This window comes from Musa acuminata, chromosome BXJ1-6 (assembly GCF_036884655.1).
Source record: "Musa acuminata AAA Group cultivar baxijiao chromosome BXJ1-6, Cavendish_Baxijiao_AAA, whole genome shotgun sequence".
Lineage (NCBI taxonomy): Eukaryota > Viridiplantae > Streptophyta > Magnoliopsida > Zingiberales > Musaceae > Musa > Musa acuminata.
In genome coordinates, this window is record NC_088332.1 from 8,925,001 (window position 1) to 8,939,929 (window position 14,929).

The window sequence follows — 14,929 nt, forward strand, 5'->3', positions numbered from 1 at the left end:
ATAAGGAAAACTCTCAGCAGCAGGTTGATGACACTCCAATAACCTCACCTTCCCAAGCATGCTTTGAGGAGGATAAACAGACTGAGCAGGCAAAGAAAAGACCTTCATATACATAGATAAACCGACACTCTTACAGCCAATTCCCTAGCATCATCATCATCTCATCTTGCATCCCTTGTTGGGATGGGAAATCTTGAAGAAACCCTCTATGTAAACTCCGCAAGTACCAAGAAGACGAAAGCTCCCCCGCCACCGCAGCTTGCTTGTGCCCTGAGATGGCAATTCACTGGAAAAGCTTGTTGTAAGCTTGGAAGAAACACGGATGCAATCAACTCGTACCAACTGGGATCATTCTTCGTAATCTATAGTTTATAGTCTGCATTCAAAAAACTCTGGTACTCGGTTCCCTTGATGGCATTGTAAACATCCTCCCAGTTCTCGACCTGCTTGGATAGTGGTTTTTTGTGTATCTTAACATGACGGCTAACCATGAGTCTCTGGGGCACTCCGAGGAATTTAAGAACATCAACCAGCTTCTGGTAGAGAAATTAGAACAAAAACAATTTTAAGCAACACTAGCATCGAAAACAATGAGCAATGGATCCAACTAAAGTCACTAGAGAACTCACAGTGTGGTTTAAAATGAGATCCTCATAGTACAAAACAATGTGCCGGGTGCTGTTGAAGTAATCCAGAGCATTTGTAACACACTCATTAGCTGTCTTAAGGCTGGACATCAATTCCGTAGCATTGAGTGTGGGTTTGTATTTTGCAAGCACATTAGCCTGAAAGCAGTTACCAACTTAAAAACATCAGGAGCTTGTAGCAGCAAAATATTAATGTTTGTTTGATGTCAAAGAGTTGACCTCATATTCCGAGTGCACATGTGCTCGATGTTTGCCATTCAGTTGCTTTGTTCTGCGATCATGATCATTCGCAAGTTGTGAAACCAAACGACGAAGTAGATTTCTTCTGAACAGGAGTATTGCATATACACCTCTTTCATTGAAGTATTTGACTATTTCATCATGATTGGCCATAAGACCCTGAAATGGACACAGGAATGATGATATCAGTGCATCTTCATATTTCTAGAGCTAAACTGATCTGTAAGTATAAAAGGACTCCTTCACAAGGACGAATAGCTGCAAACAAAACAAAAAGTCTTAGCTATGGAAAATCTGGCAAATCACAACATGTGCCTGATGTGAACAGATATAGCAAAGCACAACATGAAATCATTGTTTATCAGTGTAACAAGACCCTAATACTGATGCTTGGTAGAACATTGGATTGGGTTTCTGATCAATGGAGTAATTGGCACAATGTAACTCTCGGATTAGGTTTAATCAACTAGGCTTTGGTGAACTCAAGGAAGCTATAGAACAAGGGAAAATAAATTTCTACCTTTTCGATGTGGAAAGAGCACCTAAAGGCATCAAGATGGAGTTTAAGTGAAACAAAACTGACTATTTACATAATTATCACAGATTAAAAAAAGGGGGATAGGGGGCAGAATGGCAAATTATACAAAGAAATAAGAGAGAGAGAGAGAGAGAGAGAGAGAGAGAGAGAGAGAGAGAGAGAGAGATTAGAAATTTTAAGGATAGAGGAAAGCAAAAGAGAGCTTTAAGACGACAAAGAACTTCTTTGACTCTTTTGAATATCATAAAACAAGGAAAATGCTGCTTGCACCAAACCTGACAAACATGATGAGAGAGAGAGAGAGATCAGCCAGACGTACCTAGAGAGAAAGAAATAGAAAGCATAAAATGCGAAGGAAGTAATGAGTCCACTGGGTCAGTGTGCCAATACAGGATAAGTTACATGTGTATTATCTCTTAGACCTGGTTGTTCATTACAAATAACTTTAGAACCTTTATTTAAGAATCCAATACACCTAATAACCTAAAAATGAAACTGAACATTCTTCAATAAATTTAAAGGCATTCATCTAAATTTAAAGTCGAACATCACATTGACGAACAGGCAGAAACTCTTATCAACAACAAACTGGGCATTTGGCTGATCAGTTTTTTGCTCATGTCAGAAGATGAAGCCTATGACTTATAACAAATTGAGTTCCCACAAAATAACAGTATATTTCTAGTAATGTCATGGTGTATTCGGTATGTAATGATGATAATTAAGTCCGATTATGATACGAGATGACCACCAGTGCGTACAACCATGAGTACCAGAGTTATTGCCTCTCTACGACCGACGAATGATGCTGATCCCCTGGCTAACTTGTAATGCATACTTGATTTTGTTGCAGTTTTGGTCAAATTGCTTTGAAAAGCATTCAAGCTCCCGTAACTATTGCTTATTGGACAATATATCACTAAACTTAAAGAGCATCCTCAAGATCTTGGATGCTTCTACGGTCCCAAATTTGAGGGAAGAATGATCCCTGGCTAAAAGATTTTTTTTCCCCTTTCCACAAGGAATTCTCAAAATTAAGAAATTCAATAAATCATCTTCAGGACTATAAAACAGGTATTATGATGTAAAATTTAAAGAATAAGCAGCGAGCTGAATCAAACACGCACATACCCAAGGGCGAACACACGCAAGACTTCAGCTTATATCATAGTTAGAAACACATGACTTGGAATGGTTTAATGGATTTGTCTTATACAGCTTTACCTGATTAAGCATCCACTTGAATCCGACAGCAGCGGTGCATTCATTTTTAGAAGCACTACTGTACCAATCCAGATTGTATACTTTGTCTAGTGTCCTTATGATAGATGACATGTTATTCCTCCTTTCTTTGATCGAGAAGATCTCCCCATTAGAGCTAATATTAACATGGCTATTTAAGAGAGTTTCGAACCACCCACTACCAGACCTCTGCATCGACAAAATAGCAAACTTTCGAACCGGTGTACATGCACACTCCTCCCTGTATGTTTCGAGGCACCACTGATCAAAATTATGGTAAGATCCAGATCAGAATTGACGACTATAACAATCCGAGTTACCTGATATACGTTGTGGGTTTTGGGTAGTGCAAATATGAAACTTCTGATGGCGGAACACCAACACTGCTACAAGGCTCTTCTGTTAGTTCAAACTTCACAAATCTAGGCATGCTTTGACTCCCTATTTGCTTTAGGCATACCGAGAAAATATAAACGCCACAAATCATAACAGCAGCTAAGACAAACATTCTCAACGCAAGGTGTGATTTCTTCAGTGGCTTTATAACGAGTGTGTCCTGCAAGAGACGAAAGAATATTTACCGAATGCCAGTTGGATTTACCATTCATCCGCTTTGGAAGAAGAACAAAAAGAAACAAAAATCCATGCATGAAGTAGCATATACCATCAACAGCAATCGCATGCAACTTCCGGTGGCATACATTAGAAGAGGAAAAATCAGTAACACGAGAGTGGAACGAACCTGTAATCTCATGTGACACAAAGAGCCTATGAAGTAAGTTTATACTTGATTGCAGCAAAAATGGCATAAAATATTTGCCGAGATATAAGATGATCGGGGCTCGGCCAAGATCTCGGATGATGGAAATGCCTAAAACCCACAAATCAGATGACAGAGCAGAGCAAGAAAAGCAAGGATCGTTCAAGAAAATGGCATCAACTAGGTGGAATAAGGAACAGAAACCCAAGAGGCATATCCATATCTTCTTTTCAACGGAAACAATAACTCCAAAGTCGTACCCTGTCGCACTGAAAAGTCCGAAGCGAACAAAATCCGAAATTTATTTGAAATAAAGGGGTGGGGGCAATAGATCTCTTCTTCCGAAGGAAAACAAAAAAAAACCCACATCGAAACAAGATCAAGATCCAAACTTTCTTACTCCTATCAGCCACCGAAAACGATTCGCGCAGAACACCTACCTTATTCAATAAGCACCACTCTTCTGCCATTTTTGCTCCCTCTGTATCCTGGCCCTTTCACGAAAGCGAGAAGAACAAGAAGAAAAAGCTGTGTATGCTTCTCTCCTCTCAAAAGGTGGGATTTTTAATAGGAGCGGAGCCCAAGCATCAAGAAACTCGGTGGGGTTTGGTCTTCCCCGCCCCGACGTATTAAATCCTCCACGTGAGCTTCCAGCATTACCGCCAGCCGCAGACACCCTCCCGGAGCTCTCCTCTTTCGCTTCTCCACACGTTCCTAACTCCAAACTCCCTTCTGTCCCTCCACCCAACCCAAATCCTTCCTTTTCGAGGTCTCCCCTCCCGAACCCCCCGAGTGCGTCGAGGTCTCCACCTGTCTACAGAGGGAGACAGGAGGCGACAAAGTCCGTCGCAAAGGTGGCTGAGAAAACCGGGAGGGCGCAGAAACAGCCACGAGAGATAAGACGACGGTAATCGTGACTGGCATTATTTATTGATCGATCTTATGCTGTGGGATTTAAAGGAATCCTCTGGATTCGATTGGCATATTGACCTTCAAACGGAAAAATAATTAGAACACGAAAGTGTTGCCCGTTTCGGAGGCTGTCAAGTAACAGAAAAGACGGGAGATTCCTAATCTCTCCGCTTAGGACAAGGTCTTGCTTAGATTTGGTCCAACGACATCAGCCGCGGACCAGACACTTCTATATATATATATATATATATATGATTCCAAAATTAATATATTTTATACATTTCTTTGATTTTGAGATAGCATATTTTTTCTGTCAGTTTGACAAATATCTAGATATTCGGGGATTATATTTTCGATTTAGTTACTAATGATTCATAATCAGAGTTTTATTATACGAAGGCTAATGGAAGAGCGTCCATATGCTCGAACGAATATTCTAGATTAAAGATACGTGGATATCTATCTAATTGATGACATATATGGGCCATTCACAGCCTTCTTTGACCACTTCCGTGCGTGCATGCGTCTAGTTTTCACTACATGATTCGTAAGAAGCCATATCACCACACATCAACCGCTTATTAAATATATTACGGCCCCTTAGTGGCCACCAAACGCCCATGCTTTTGATATGTCTTCGATGCCTACTTCTCAACCCGATAAAAAAGGAAAACAAGTCTTCGACACGCATTGACTCCGATGCCACGATGACTAAAAGCATTACTAACGCAGACACGACCCAAGTGTCACAGCGCAGCAATGGTCGGTGGAGCGACACCTGACATGCAGGCCTGACCAAATGACTCAGCCCACCGCATGGAAGTGGTGTCCTCTATGCACCAGTAAATATGTACTAAATAAGCCATACCTAATCCTGAAAGAGGGCAACCGGCCATGAGGCCACCACCTGAGAAATATATATACGTCTCAAGAATTATAATTCATCATGTCAAAAGTTTAGGCGTCCACAAGTTCACACGAAGAACTCGTATTTCCAATCTCCTCGTCATCATCGAGAGGAGTGCGTTTGAAGGATGAACGTAAGTTAATCCACTGGCCCTACGCATGCGTGACTCCTACGGAGCTATCATGTTCATAATAACACAACATGGCTTGGCGCGATTCCACTACGGACTCGTGATCCAAAGTACCTCTCGATGCCCACTTGATATGTTTACTCTTTAATGCTGGTTGACTGTAACTCGTCCTCATGAGAAATTGCGTACCTCTTGTGATTAGTGGCGTTTGTTTGGGGGTGGAGATCACCTGTCTTCATGATATCAGCTCTGCTGTGTGGGATCCATTTGTGTTTGAGAAAGGAGATCACCCGTCAGTATCGACCTCCATAGCTGTGGTGCAGTTCCCACCTGGACCCGATGCCCCATCATTTGAGTACAGCTCCACTAAAATGACTCCAGTTACCTACATACACATCACGCAATTATTCTACATCGGACAGTCTAAACATGTAGTAACTATAGTTTTCTTTTTCTTTTTTACTTTTGTTACAAATAAATTAAGCTGGAAAAAATAATTTGGCAACATGAAACAAAAAATGAAAGATGACCAACTTGTCTAACCTTGACAGTAATAATGCACTAAACGGCAACGCTGAATAAACTCTTCTCCATTTGGATCTGCTAAGAAAAAAATAATTAAACAGCTAGAGAAATCAGATAGGCAAAAACTAAACCATCAGTGGACACCTGCCAAAAATGTACCTCATTGAAGACAGGCAACTCTAAAACAAAACACTGCCTTTGGGATTTAGCAAATAAACAAACCAACTTTATGCTCACTCTTCTTGTCTCGACTTAATAAATTCAGAAACATACAATGCTGTGCAGCATAAGCAATTAGGAATCTTTCTCAATGATACACAGGAGATGAGACAACTTTCATACAACAGCAGGCACATTATGATTTAATAACAGATGTGACACCAGACTCGAACTAAATCTAAAGTCCAAAATGAACTCAAACAAATGGAGGGACCCTTCAGGACAATAATCCAAACACATACAAGTTAAAAGGATAATAATTTTAGCTATTCATAGCGATCACAGTAATATTAAATGAATCACTAAAGAAACAATGAGAAGGGGGATGGGTACCCCAATAACTGCAGAGGAGATTTTTTGGTTTGCTCAAAAACAACAGATGATTATAAATATGATGATAAAAGCTTCGTGGGCACACCTCCTGAAACCAAACAGAAACACTAGAATTCAAGACCATGCCTATTCCACATGCAAGTCATCTATAGTGCAAATTTTAATAGGCATTCCTTCTGAATAGGGCATTCCAATGAATACAAGCTATTGATTATCATCAGTTAAAGAAAATTCCAAATACTGAATACAGAACAAAAGAGGCATGTTAAACCAAAAAGACAAATGAAAGAATTAAGCAACAGATTAATGACTATATAGGTCAATCAGAAATCAATCAATCAGTTATGAGCTGTTTCAATGACGCCATGGCAAGAAAAAAACATAACAAAAAGGAACAAGGGGGGACAGGATGAAGGGGAAAAGAGACCATAACATGAAGAGAGAGCTCAGACAGATGAAAAAAGAGTTTGGTTGTAAATTTATGGATGCTACACTTCAAAAATTAGAAGTGAAAAATAACAAAAATAACAAATAACCCAAAAGTAAAACTACTACATTAATCAAGAAGCATGATCAAAGGTATATTTAAAAGGAAATGCAAGAAACCTTATACAGCTTCATTTTCCAATATCAACATAAATTACAAATTACAATGAGACAATCAATAAGACCACTGATCTCCCTCTTTCAAAGCAGCACTGCTTAGTATGGAAAATTTTAAGCCGCATAAAATAGAATATAAAAGGAAGTTACAAAATGATCAAGCGCACAATTTGCCCCAAATACCGGAATGACTTAGCTGCTTCCCTTAGACAGGTATTCTTTTCATCTCGGGTCCAATGCTGCAGAGACAAATTTGTCAAATAAGAAGATAATTAATATCTAATGAACTGAAATTCCTTAATAATAAAATGCATATCTAGCATAGCATCATCATATTGTGTACTTCTCCTAGGTTGTTGAGATTCTCCCTCGTGCCTTTCAACAATTCATGAACATCACTGTCCCATTTGTAGAACTCAAGTTCCCTTCCTTCCAAAAGCATGTCACAAACCTGATAAATAAAAAATCCGATAAAGTTGAATTACAATAGGTTACTAATTAATGAGAAAATAATGTCACCAACATGAAGATATAAGAATTTGACAAAAGAGAGAAATCTTTTTGTCATGATAACGATCATGTATCAGTCTGTCACTTAAATTGACTCATTACTTTACAAGAACAATACAAGTCACAATGTCCCAGATAAATGGATTGAAATTGAATGCTTGCGGTGATAGTCAGGATATGACTACATGAAGTACACATAGTATTCATTTACATCAGCATGTGTGTGTGTGTGACAGAGAGAGAGAGAGAGAAAGAGGGCCTAAAAAATAATACAACAACAATAAAACCGTAAGTCCCAACTATTTGAGGTCGGCTAAATGAATCTTTTGCCGCCATGGAGATTTGTAAAAAGTCACATGCTTATTTAAGTCCGGAATACTTCAATTTTTATTTATAGTTTCTATTAAAGACTTCTTGGATCTTCCTCTATCTCTCCTCATACCATTGACATTGGTCATTTCATTTCAAAAATTGAAGTACTCTCAACTAATGGTAATGAATAAGTGTAATTATGCTAATTTTGGATCATTGACGACTAAATTTTTAAAAGTGAGTTGCATAAAAGTACATTACTGACTTTATTCTGTGGACATAAGTAGGAAAGTGAGTATGCATGTGGTAGTCAGTAAAAAGTTGACACCGAGATTGACAAATGACAGAAACTAATGCACTGTTCTATATTTCAGTCAGACCATAAAGTGAAACAGAATAACAGTGCCACTGAGAAATTTAAAGGTAAAGCAAGATCCACCAATCCAACCTAAAAAGTCAAAAGACACACAAATTAGATATATTTTCTATTAGCTCCAAGTTTGTACAACACAACCAAAGAACATGTTAATGAAATCATCAAATGGCTTATCAACTATTCTAATCAAGTAGCAACATACAGGATAAAAATGGTTTGCTATATTACCTTTTTACCTATCCTCTGTCCACCTGTTATATGTGCAAAGTAAATGTTGTAGAAATGGCACAGAAATGATGGCACACTTTTCTCAGCCAATTCACTCAGATAAGTAGCATATGAAGTCCCAGGATTACTTGGTTTTGGAATCATAATATCTCTTTGACTGAACCACTCTAAGTCTTTTGAAAGACTAGCAGCCCGCTCAAGACCAGTATTTCTGAAATAAACATCTGCAAATACAACAACAACAAAGCCGTAAGTCCCAACAAACATCTGCAACTGCAAATACATAATTTAAAAAAATCGATAACTGTTCTTTCTAAAATATAGGTTGGTCCATACTTACTGATGATACATCTAGTAAACACAGAATCATTTAGCTTTCGGTGCCTAAAAAAAATGCTCCCTGACGGTCATAATCTAGTATTATAACAACTCTTACCAACTAAGTTGCTCCTGGCACATCAGAACTATGAGCATGACACTGCATCAAAATACTGCCATAATACCTAGGAAATATAAACTCAACAGCCATTTTATCAAAATTCCTTATACTATGACTTAGTTTTAACTTCTGGACTTTAGGAAGATTGACATTCAGCAACACATTCTCACAAGTGAAATTACAGCAATAAGAAACTTCTTTTTCCAGTCCGTAACTTCATTAACTCATCGATCCAAGTTGTGTGCACCTTTTCTGTTGTGATACTACAATTAGATTCAATTACCCAAATGTCTAACTCTGTAAATTTTAGAGGATAAATAACACAGTAGTTTGCAGCTAAATCTAACTTGTGGCCACAACCTTCTTTACAAATTAGATGAGTTATGATATCCAGAACACAAACTTAAGTAAAAAAAAAAAATAACTAGAAATTCTACCTAGAATCAAACCTGTGGACCATAATTTGTTTCCATCAACTTCCGGGAAGAAATATGAACACGTAGATAAAGATGCACGGAGATGAACTCATTTAAATCAAAATATAAGCAACAAAAAACCAGAAGGATGAATCATTTAGAAGTAATCATACTAGCGATTCTTGATTCTGGTAGCTTAGCAATTAAGTATCTTAGTTTGTCCTGATCAAGATTTGAAGGTATTGTCTGCATAAAAAGGAAACCTCTCCTCCTCGGTGGGCTCAGAAATGTTCTTTCATCCCATCTTGTTTCTCCCCATAGTTCTTCATGGGAATCTATGCATTAGATATCCTGCTCAGGAAGAGAATTTATTTACGACCCATCAATTCCCCACTAACCTTTTTTCTCTCTCTCTCTCTCCAAACGTGATGAGGAATCTGGGAAGATAACCCAAGAAACTCCCACCAATTCAAGCGGTAACCAGTGAGGATCTCTTCTTGAAAGAAAATATCATGAGTCCTATTTTCCCCAAGAAATTAAAGATTTTAGCACAAGCTACAATTGAACCAGAAGTTTTAAGCTAAAGAAATTATCAGTAATGAACAGTTTCGCCAGTGAGCATTTTCAATTTTGGCAGGGAAAATAAAAGAAGAGCAAGAAGAGGAGAACGGGAGTTCTTACGGGCGACATCGGTGGACTCGTCCACAATACGCTCGATAGTCTCGAACACCAGCTTGCTGTCGACCAAATACTTGAGGAAGCCTTCCATGCTCGGCTGCCATGTCTCCCAACCGCCGCCGGCCTGCTCCTCCTCTTTCTCTTCTCCGCTGCCAGCGTCGTTGCGAAGCCTCATGGCGACGAACCTCATCTCCTGAACGATGCCCTCGCTCTCCCCGGGGTAGGGCTTGCGGTACCTCTTCCGCTTCTTCAACACCGGAGCGGTCGACGAAGGAAGAGTAGTGCTAGCAACGAGCGGAGAAGGAGGATGAGGAGAAGAGGAGGATAAGACGGAGAAGCGTTCGGGATTAGGGTTCAAGAAGATGATACTGGGCTTCGGAAATGCTGAATGGGGTTTAGAGCAGGGGAAAGAGAGGGATTCCCAAGCCCTAAAAGAAGATACCGACGAGGACGAAGAAGAAGAGGAAGATGGCGCGGACCACAGCATTCTTGTATCTTGGAGGGCCACGGTGAACGCAGCCACGGTTGGAGACCTCAACGTTATCCCCGTTATTCTACTATATAACGGGCGTTACAATAGGAATCGATATTTCACAATAACGGGTATATATAACGGATCGTTATTTCAAATTGATCTTCTCAAATCTTGAGTTCCCTCGAGAAAATTGCACTCGTTTTTCAATGGCAAAATTACATATTTGTCCCTTTAAGAATACTAATTTTTGTATCATTAATTAAAAATTATTACATCAAAATTTCAATTAATCGCTAAAAATTGCTGAATTTTAACGAAATATGTAGGTTACATTTCAACTTAGGTGAATAAAATGGAAACCATGGATAATTACTAAAATACAAAAAAAAAAAAAGATTTCCCATTAAATTTTAATATTACTATGTTTTTTTCTTTACCAACAAGAGAGATATTTTAGCAAAGCAATAAGGGCACTTTAAAGGACCCCACATGCCATCTTGGCCCCCACGTACCGCCTTGGTCCCCGCGTGTCAAGCTAATGTCGCCCGCCTACCCACCTCGCCAAGGTGAGTCCGCCTCCGAATTCGAAGAGCCATCTCCACGCGTTGCCTTCTCCTCTCCCACGAAGCCATGCAAACCGCCTCGTCTCTCGCTACATATAGATACACGCACAGAATCGTGACTCGGATAAGTACCAATCGGCACCGGCACATCGGCATATATGACGAGGACCGGAGCCTTCGGTACAGAAGTGGCAGCCATCCAAGTGATCCTCCGGACATGGCTTCAGCTCATGCAGTCCGTCCTTGACCGGCTTGTGAACGTGCCACGGGAGCCAGTCCACGAGGCCGAGCATCGCGCCTACGTCGCGGAGGCCATGGACCACCACGTCTCCTACTTCTTTGCCAAGTCGATTCTGGCGCTGCGCGACCCGGCCGTCGCGCTCTGTCCGCCCCGGTTGAGCCTGATGGCCAAGGCGTTGCTGTGGTTGGGAGGCTGGCAGCCGACGGCGGCGTTGCGGCTGGTGCCCGCGGGGGCCCTGTCGGCGGAGCAGTCGTCGTCGTTGGAGGTGATTCGTGCGGTGACGAGAGCGGCGGTGGCGGCCGTAGAGAAGGAGATGAGGAGGGTGCAGAACGACGGGTTGGTGCGGTTAATGATGGCGGGGAGGACTGCGGTCTCGGCGGCCGCGGTGGCGGCCGCTGAGAAAGCAGCGATTGGGAGGATGGTGGCAAGACAGTGGACGGTGGCGGTCGTGGCTGATTCCTTGAGAATGGAAGTGCTGAGAAGGGTGGTAGCAGTGCTCAGCCCGCTACAAGCTGTGGACTTCTTGGCTGACGTAGTGAGGATGGAGATCTCAATGCATCAGATGTAGTTATCAGTCCTTTAGTTTTGCGTTTAGCTTGTATCAATACATGTAGACTTGCTTTTCCAGTATCACTAAACCGAAAACTAAGTTTGTGAGGATACATAAGCGTTCTAAACATATTACCTGTATAGCTTGTATCAGACCATAGTTGTTCTCCGATAATGCTGTTCTGTACAGTGTAATTTCAGTACATCAATCGTCAGTGTTCTTATATTATCAAAAGCAATATATTTTAGCAATGATGTTGTTATCAACAGGTGCATGTCCATGGCTTGCTTAGATCAAGTTCAAATCAGCATGCAGACCAGGCATGTTTCTATCACTCCACAAACCTACTTGGCAGCAGCAGTTAATCTATTCGAACTTTACGATTGAGATGAAAAAGTAAATGTGGTTGCAATTCACATGAAATGAAGATAAAACTATATTGCCATGTTCTCTAGTTTATCATCAGATTTCCTGTACACATCGTCAGCCAGCATCCTGTCCGTGTCTTCCGATGTTGTAGTCCAGTCAAACTTCTAAGGTCCCTTTAAGCATGATCATCAAACAGTTACAATGCATCTGGCAGAAATCTCATAAACTCAAACTTAAAATTGTTGCCGAAGCTTAGATGAGGTACCCATCAAAGAGTTAGAAGAACTGATTGACGCTTGGAAGGGAGGCCATGGACATCAGGAGCACAAGCGGAGCATTTCCGGTGGGTCTCCGGGACACGAAGGCAGACCAAACCCATGTTCCGGTGGCCCTTCGTCCCTCGACGATAAAGAGAGACCCGTTCCCGTTGTGCCTGTGTCGTTCTACTCTGGGATTTCAGCTCATGCATGAGCTGCGGCCACGGCACTGTTCTACTTGAACACCTTCGACTCCGGCCCGCTTATTTCATCCACTGTTTCTCCCTTGCGAAGCGGGTCCCGTAGGCCCGGGGAGCAGACTCCTTCCACGCCGTTGCCACGTGACAGTCCGACGTGAGACGGACGTGACTGGCGAGCGAGCGAGCGAGCGAGCGAGCAAGAGAGATTGACTTCGAGGAAGTGGCGAGGACGACGGCAGCCTCGAGCTCCGGAGCCGCAGCTTCAACGTCAAGCCTCGGATCGTGAGATCATCCGGGAGTTCTGGCGCCCGGCGTCGTTCGAGCCCCGAGCTCGGTGGTATCTCCCGGTGCTCCAGCGATGCCTCCTCTGAAGCGCCACCACCATCGCGGTTCTCGTCTCACTCAACCTTCCTTTCCTCGAGCTACATGCTTCTTTCCCTCGTTCTTCTCTTTTGCTTGGCGAGGAATAAGTAAGGTTATGATACAATTGAGAGGGATGGAATAAAAATCACAGAGTTTATGTGCTAATTACTAAAAGACAAAAAATAAAAATAAAAAAAGATTTTTCTTCAAATTTTAAATCCAACTTTATCTTTTGTTCCCTGTAATGATCTTTACCAACGGCAGAGAGATATTTTAGATCGGGAATAAGCCAGAAACAGGGAGTTCAAACGGCTTCACATGCCAGCTAAACTGCACCATAGGCCACATAAACTGCCCCTACATTCCACCTTGGCCCCACGTGCCAAACCAGTGTCACCTTCCCACCCGCCATGCGAGGGCCTCATGCGACGACTCCCGCCTCCGAAGAGCCATCTCCACGCGTTGCCTTCCCCTCTTTCACCAACCCATGCAACCCGCCGCCCCTCGACGATAAATACATACGCACAGGAGCAGTGGTGCTCAGCTAACTAGGAGTCGGCGGCGAAGCAACTATAGCACATCGTCGTATATGACGACGATCGAAGCCGGCAGCACAGAAGAAGTGGCCTTCCAAGTGTTCCCATGGATATGGCTTCAGCTCATGCAGTGCGTCCTTGACGGGCTTGTGGACGTGCCACGGGAGCCCGTCCACGAGGCCGAGCACCGGGCCCTCGTGGCCGAGGTCATCGACCACCACGCCTCCTACTTCCTGATCAAGTCGATCCTGGCGCTACGCGACCCGGCCTTCGTGCTCTATCCGCCCTGGTTGAGCGTGCTGGCCAGGGCCTTGCTGTGGATGGGAGGCTGGCGGCCGACGGCGGCGTTGCGGCTGGTGCCCGCGGGAATTCTGTCGGCGGAGCAGGCGTGGGCGTTGGAGGCGATTCGTCAGGTTACGAGAGCGGAGGTGGCCGTGGTGGAGGAGGAGATGAGGAGGGTGCAGATCGAGGGGGTAGTGGGGTTGATGATGGCAGGGAGGGCTGCGGTAGCGGCGGTGGCGGCTGCCGAGAAGGCAGCGATCGAGAGGATGCTGGCAAGGCAGTGGACGGTGGCTGTGGTGGCTGATTCCTTGCGAATGAAAGTGCTGAGAAGGGTCGTAGCCGTGCTCAGCCCGCTGCAAGCTGTCGACTTCTTGGCTGCCGTAGTGAGGATGGAGATCTCAATGCATCAGATGTAGTTACTAGCCATTCAGGTTTGCGTTTCCCTTGTATCAGTAGAATAAAAGCTTAAGCTTATGTGTATATATATGTATATACCGATAGTCTTGCTTTTCCGGTATCATCTCTAAGCTGCAAACTTAGGTCGTGAGGATGTATATATATGTGTTTGGTGTTCTAAATATTTTATGTAGATCTCAGTTTTGTTTTCCAATAGTGCTGTTTTTGTGCAGTGTAATCCGATTATAGTCAGATTTAAATCGGAGACAAGAACTGAAACCGATGATTCGGAGTTCAAATTGATAAATAAAAATAGAAAAACATAAACACTGTTTCAAATGATAAGTCCGTTCATTCTAATATTTTAATAAATGATTAATTGATGGAATAGTTTAAAGAAATTAAAATATGATTTCGCTGCTCCTGGAAGGTTGTGGAACTGAATAGAAATGTATACGTTGTTATACGACACATCTCAATTCAACGGATTAAATCAATTAAGAAAAATAAAAATTATTTTAGGACATAAAAAAGATTAAAAAAAGTATTTATATTATTTTTATCTATATTTAAATAAAAAATAAATATATTTTAAAACAAAAAATAAAAAAATATGCTAGAAAACCAAGACATTTTACCCCCTCCTCGCATTACAAAGCAGCTAAAACAATGCACGGGGACA

At 41.9% G+C, this 14,929-nt stretch overlaps 4 protein-coding genes across 6 annotated transcripts in view; 2 read left to right on the forward strand and 2 right to left on the reverse strand.

Moving 5' to 3' along the window:
* Positions 1-4,476, reverse strand: part of LOC103987427 (uncharacterized) — a 4,594-nt gene extending 118 nt beyond the window's left edge. The window contains exons 1-6 of one of the 3 annotated variants that reach the window (XM_009405725.3): positions 3,868-4,476; positions 2,988-3,223; positions 2,650-2,908; positions 867-1,046; positions 630-785; positions 1-536 (exon numbers count right to left, since the gene is read on the reverse strand). The exon at positions 1-536 is cut by the window's left edge and continues 118 nt beyond it. In XM_009405725.3, the coding sequence (XP_009404000.2) occupies positions 363-536; positions 630-785; positions 867-1,046; positions 2,650-2,908; positions 2,988-3,223; positions 3,868-3,897 (1,035 nt within the window). In that variant the 5' untranslated portion in view covers positions 3,898-4,476 and the 3' untranslated portion in view covers positions 1-362. Of the gene's footprint in view, positions 537-629; positions 786-866; positions 1,047-2,649; positions 2,909-2,987; positions 3,224-3,331; positions 3,357-3,409; positions 3,845-3,867 lie in introns of those variants that run through there. The other 2 variants (XM_009405726.3, XM_065186847.1) reach the window with 2 other exon arrangements.
* Positions 4,477-7,049: 2,573 nt separating this feature from the next.
* On the reverse strand, positions 7,050-10,528 carry LOC135676060 (probable inactive heme oxygenase 2, chloroplastic). Its single transcript, XM_065186848.1, has 5 exons — positions 10,019-10,528; positions 8,611-8,706; positions 8,483-8,505; positions 7,400-7,507; positions 7,050-7,295 (listed from the first exon to the last, which is right to left on the reverse strand). The coding sequence occupies exons 1-5, from the start codon at positions 10,500-10,502 to the stop codon at positions 7,203-7,205; spliced, it is 804 nt and encodes a 267-aa protein (XP_065042920.1). The 5' UTR covers positions 10,503-10,528; the 3' UTR covers positions 7,050-7,202.
* A 683-nt stretch (positions 10,529-11,211) lies between these two features.
* LOC135675447 (protein RESPONSE TO ABA AND SALT 1-like) lies at positions 11,212-11,862 on the forward strand. The gene has a single exon (XM_065185600.1). The coding sequence runs from the start codon at positions 11,212-11,214 to the stop codon at positions 11,860-11,862; it is 651 nt and encodes a 216-aa protein (XP_065041672.1).
* Positions 11,863-13,622: 1,760 nt separating this feature from the next.
* LOC135675449 (protein DOG1-like 4) lies at positions 13,623-14,267 on the forward strand. The gene has a single exon (XM_065185601.1). The coding sequence runs from the start codon at positions 13,623-13,625 to the stop codon at positions 14,265-14,267; it is 645 nt and encodes a 214-aa protein (XP_065041673.1).
* The last annotated feature ends 662 nt before the right edge of the window (positions 14,268-14,929 follow it).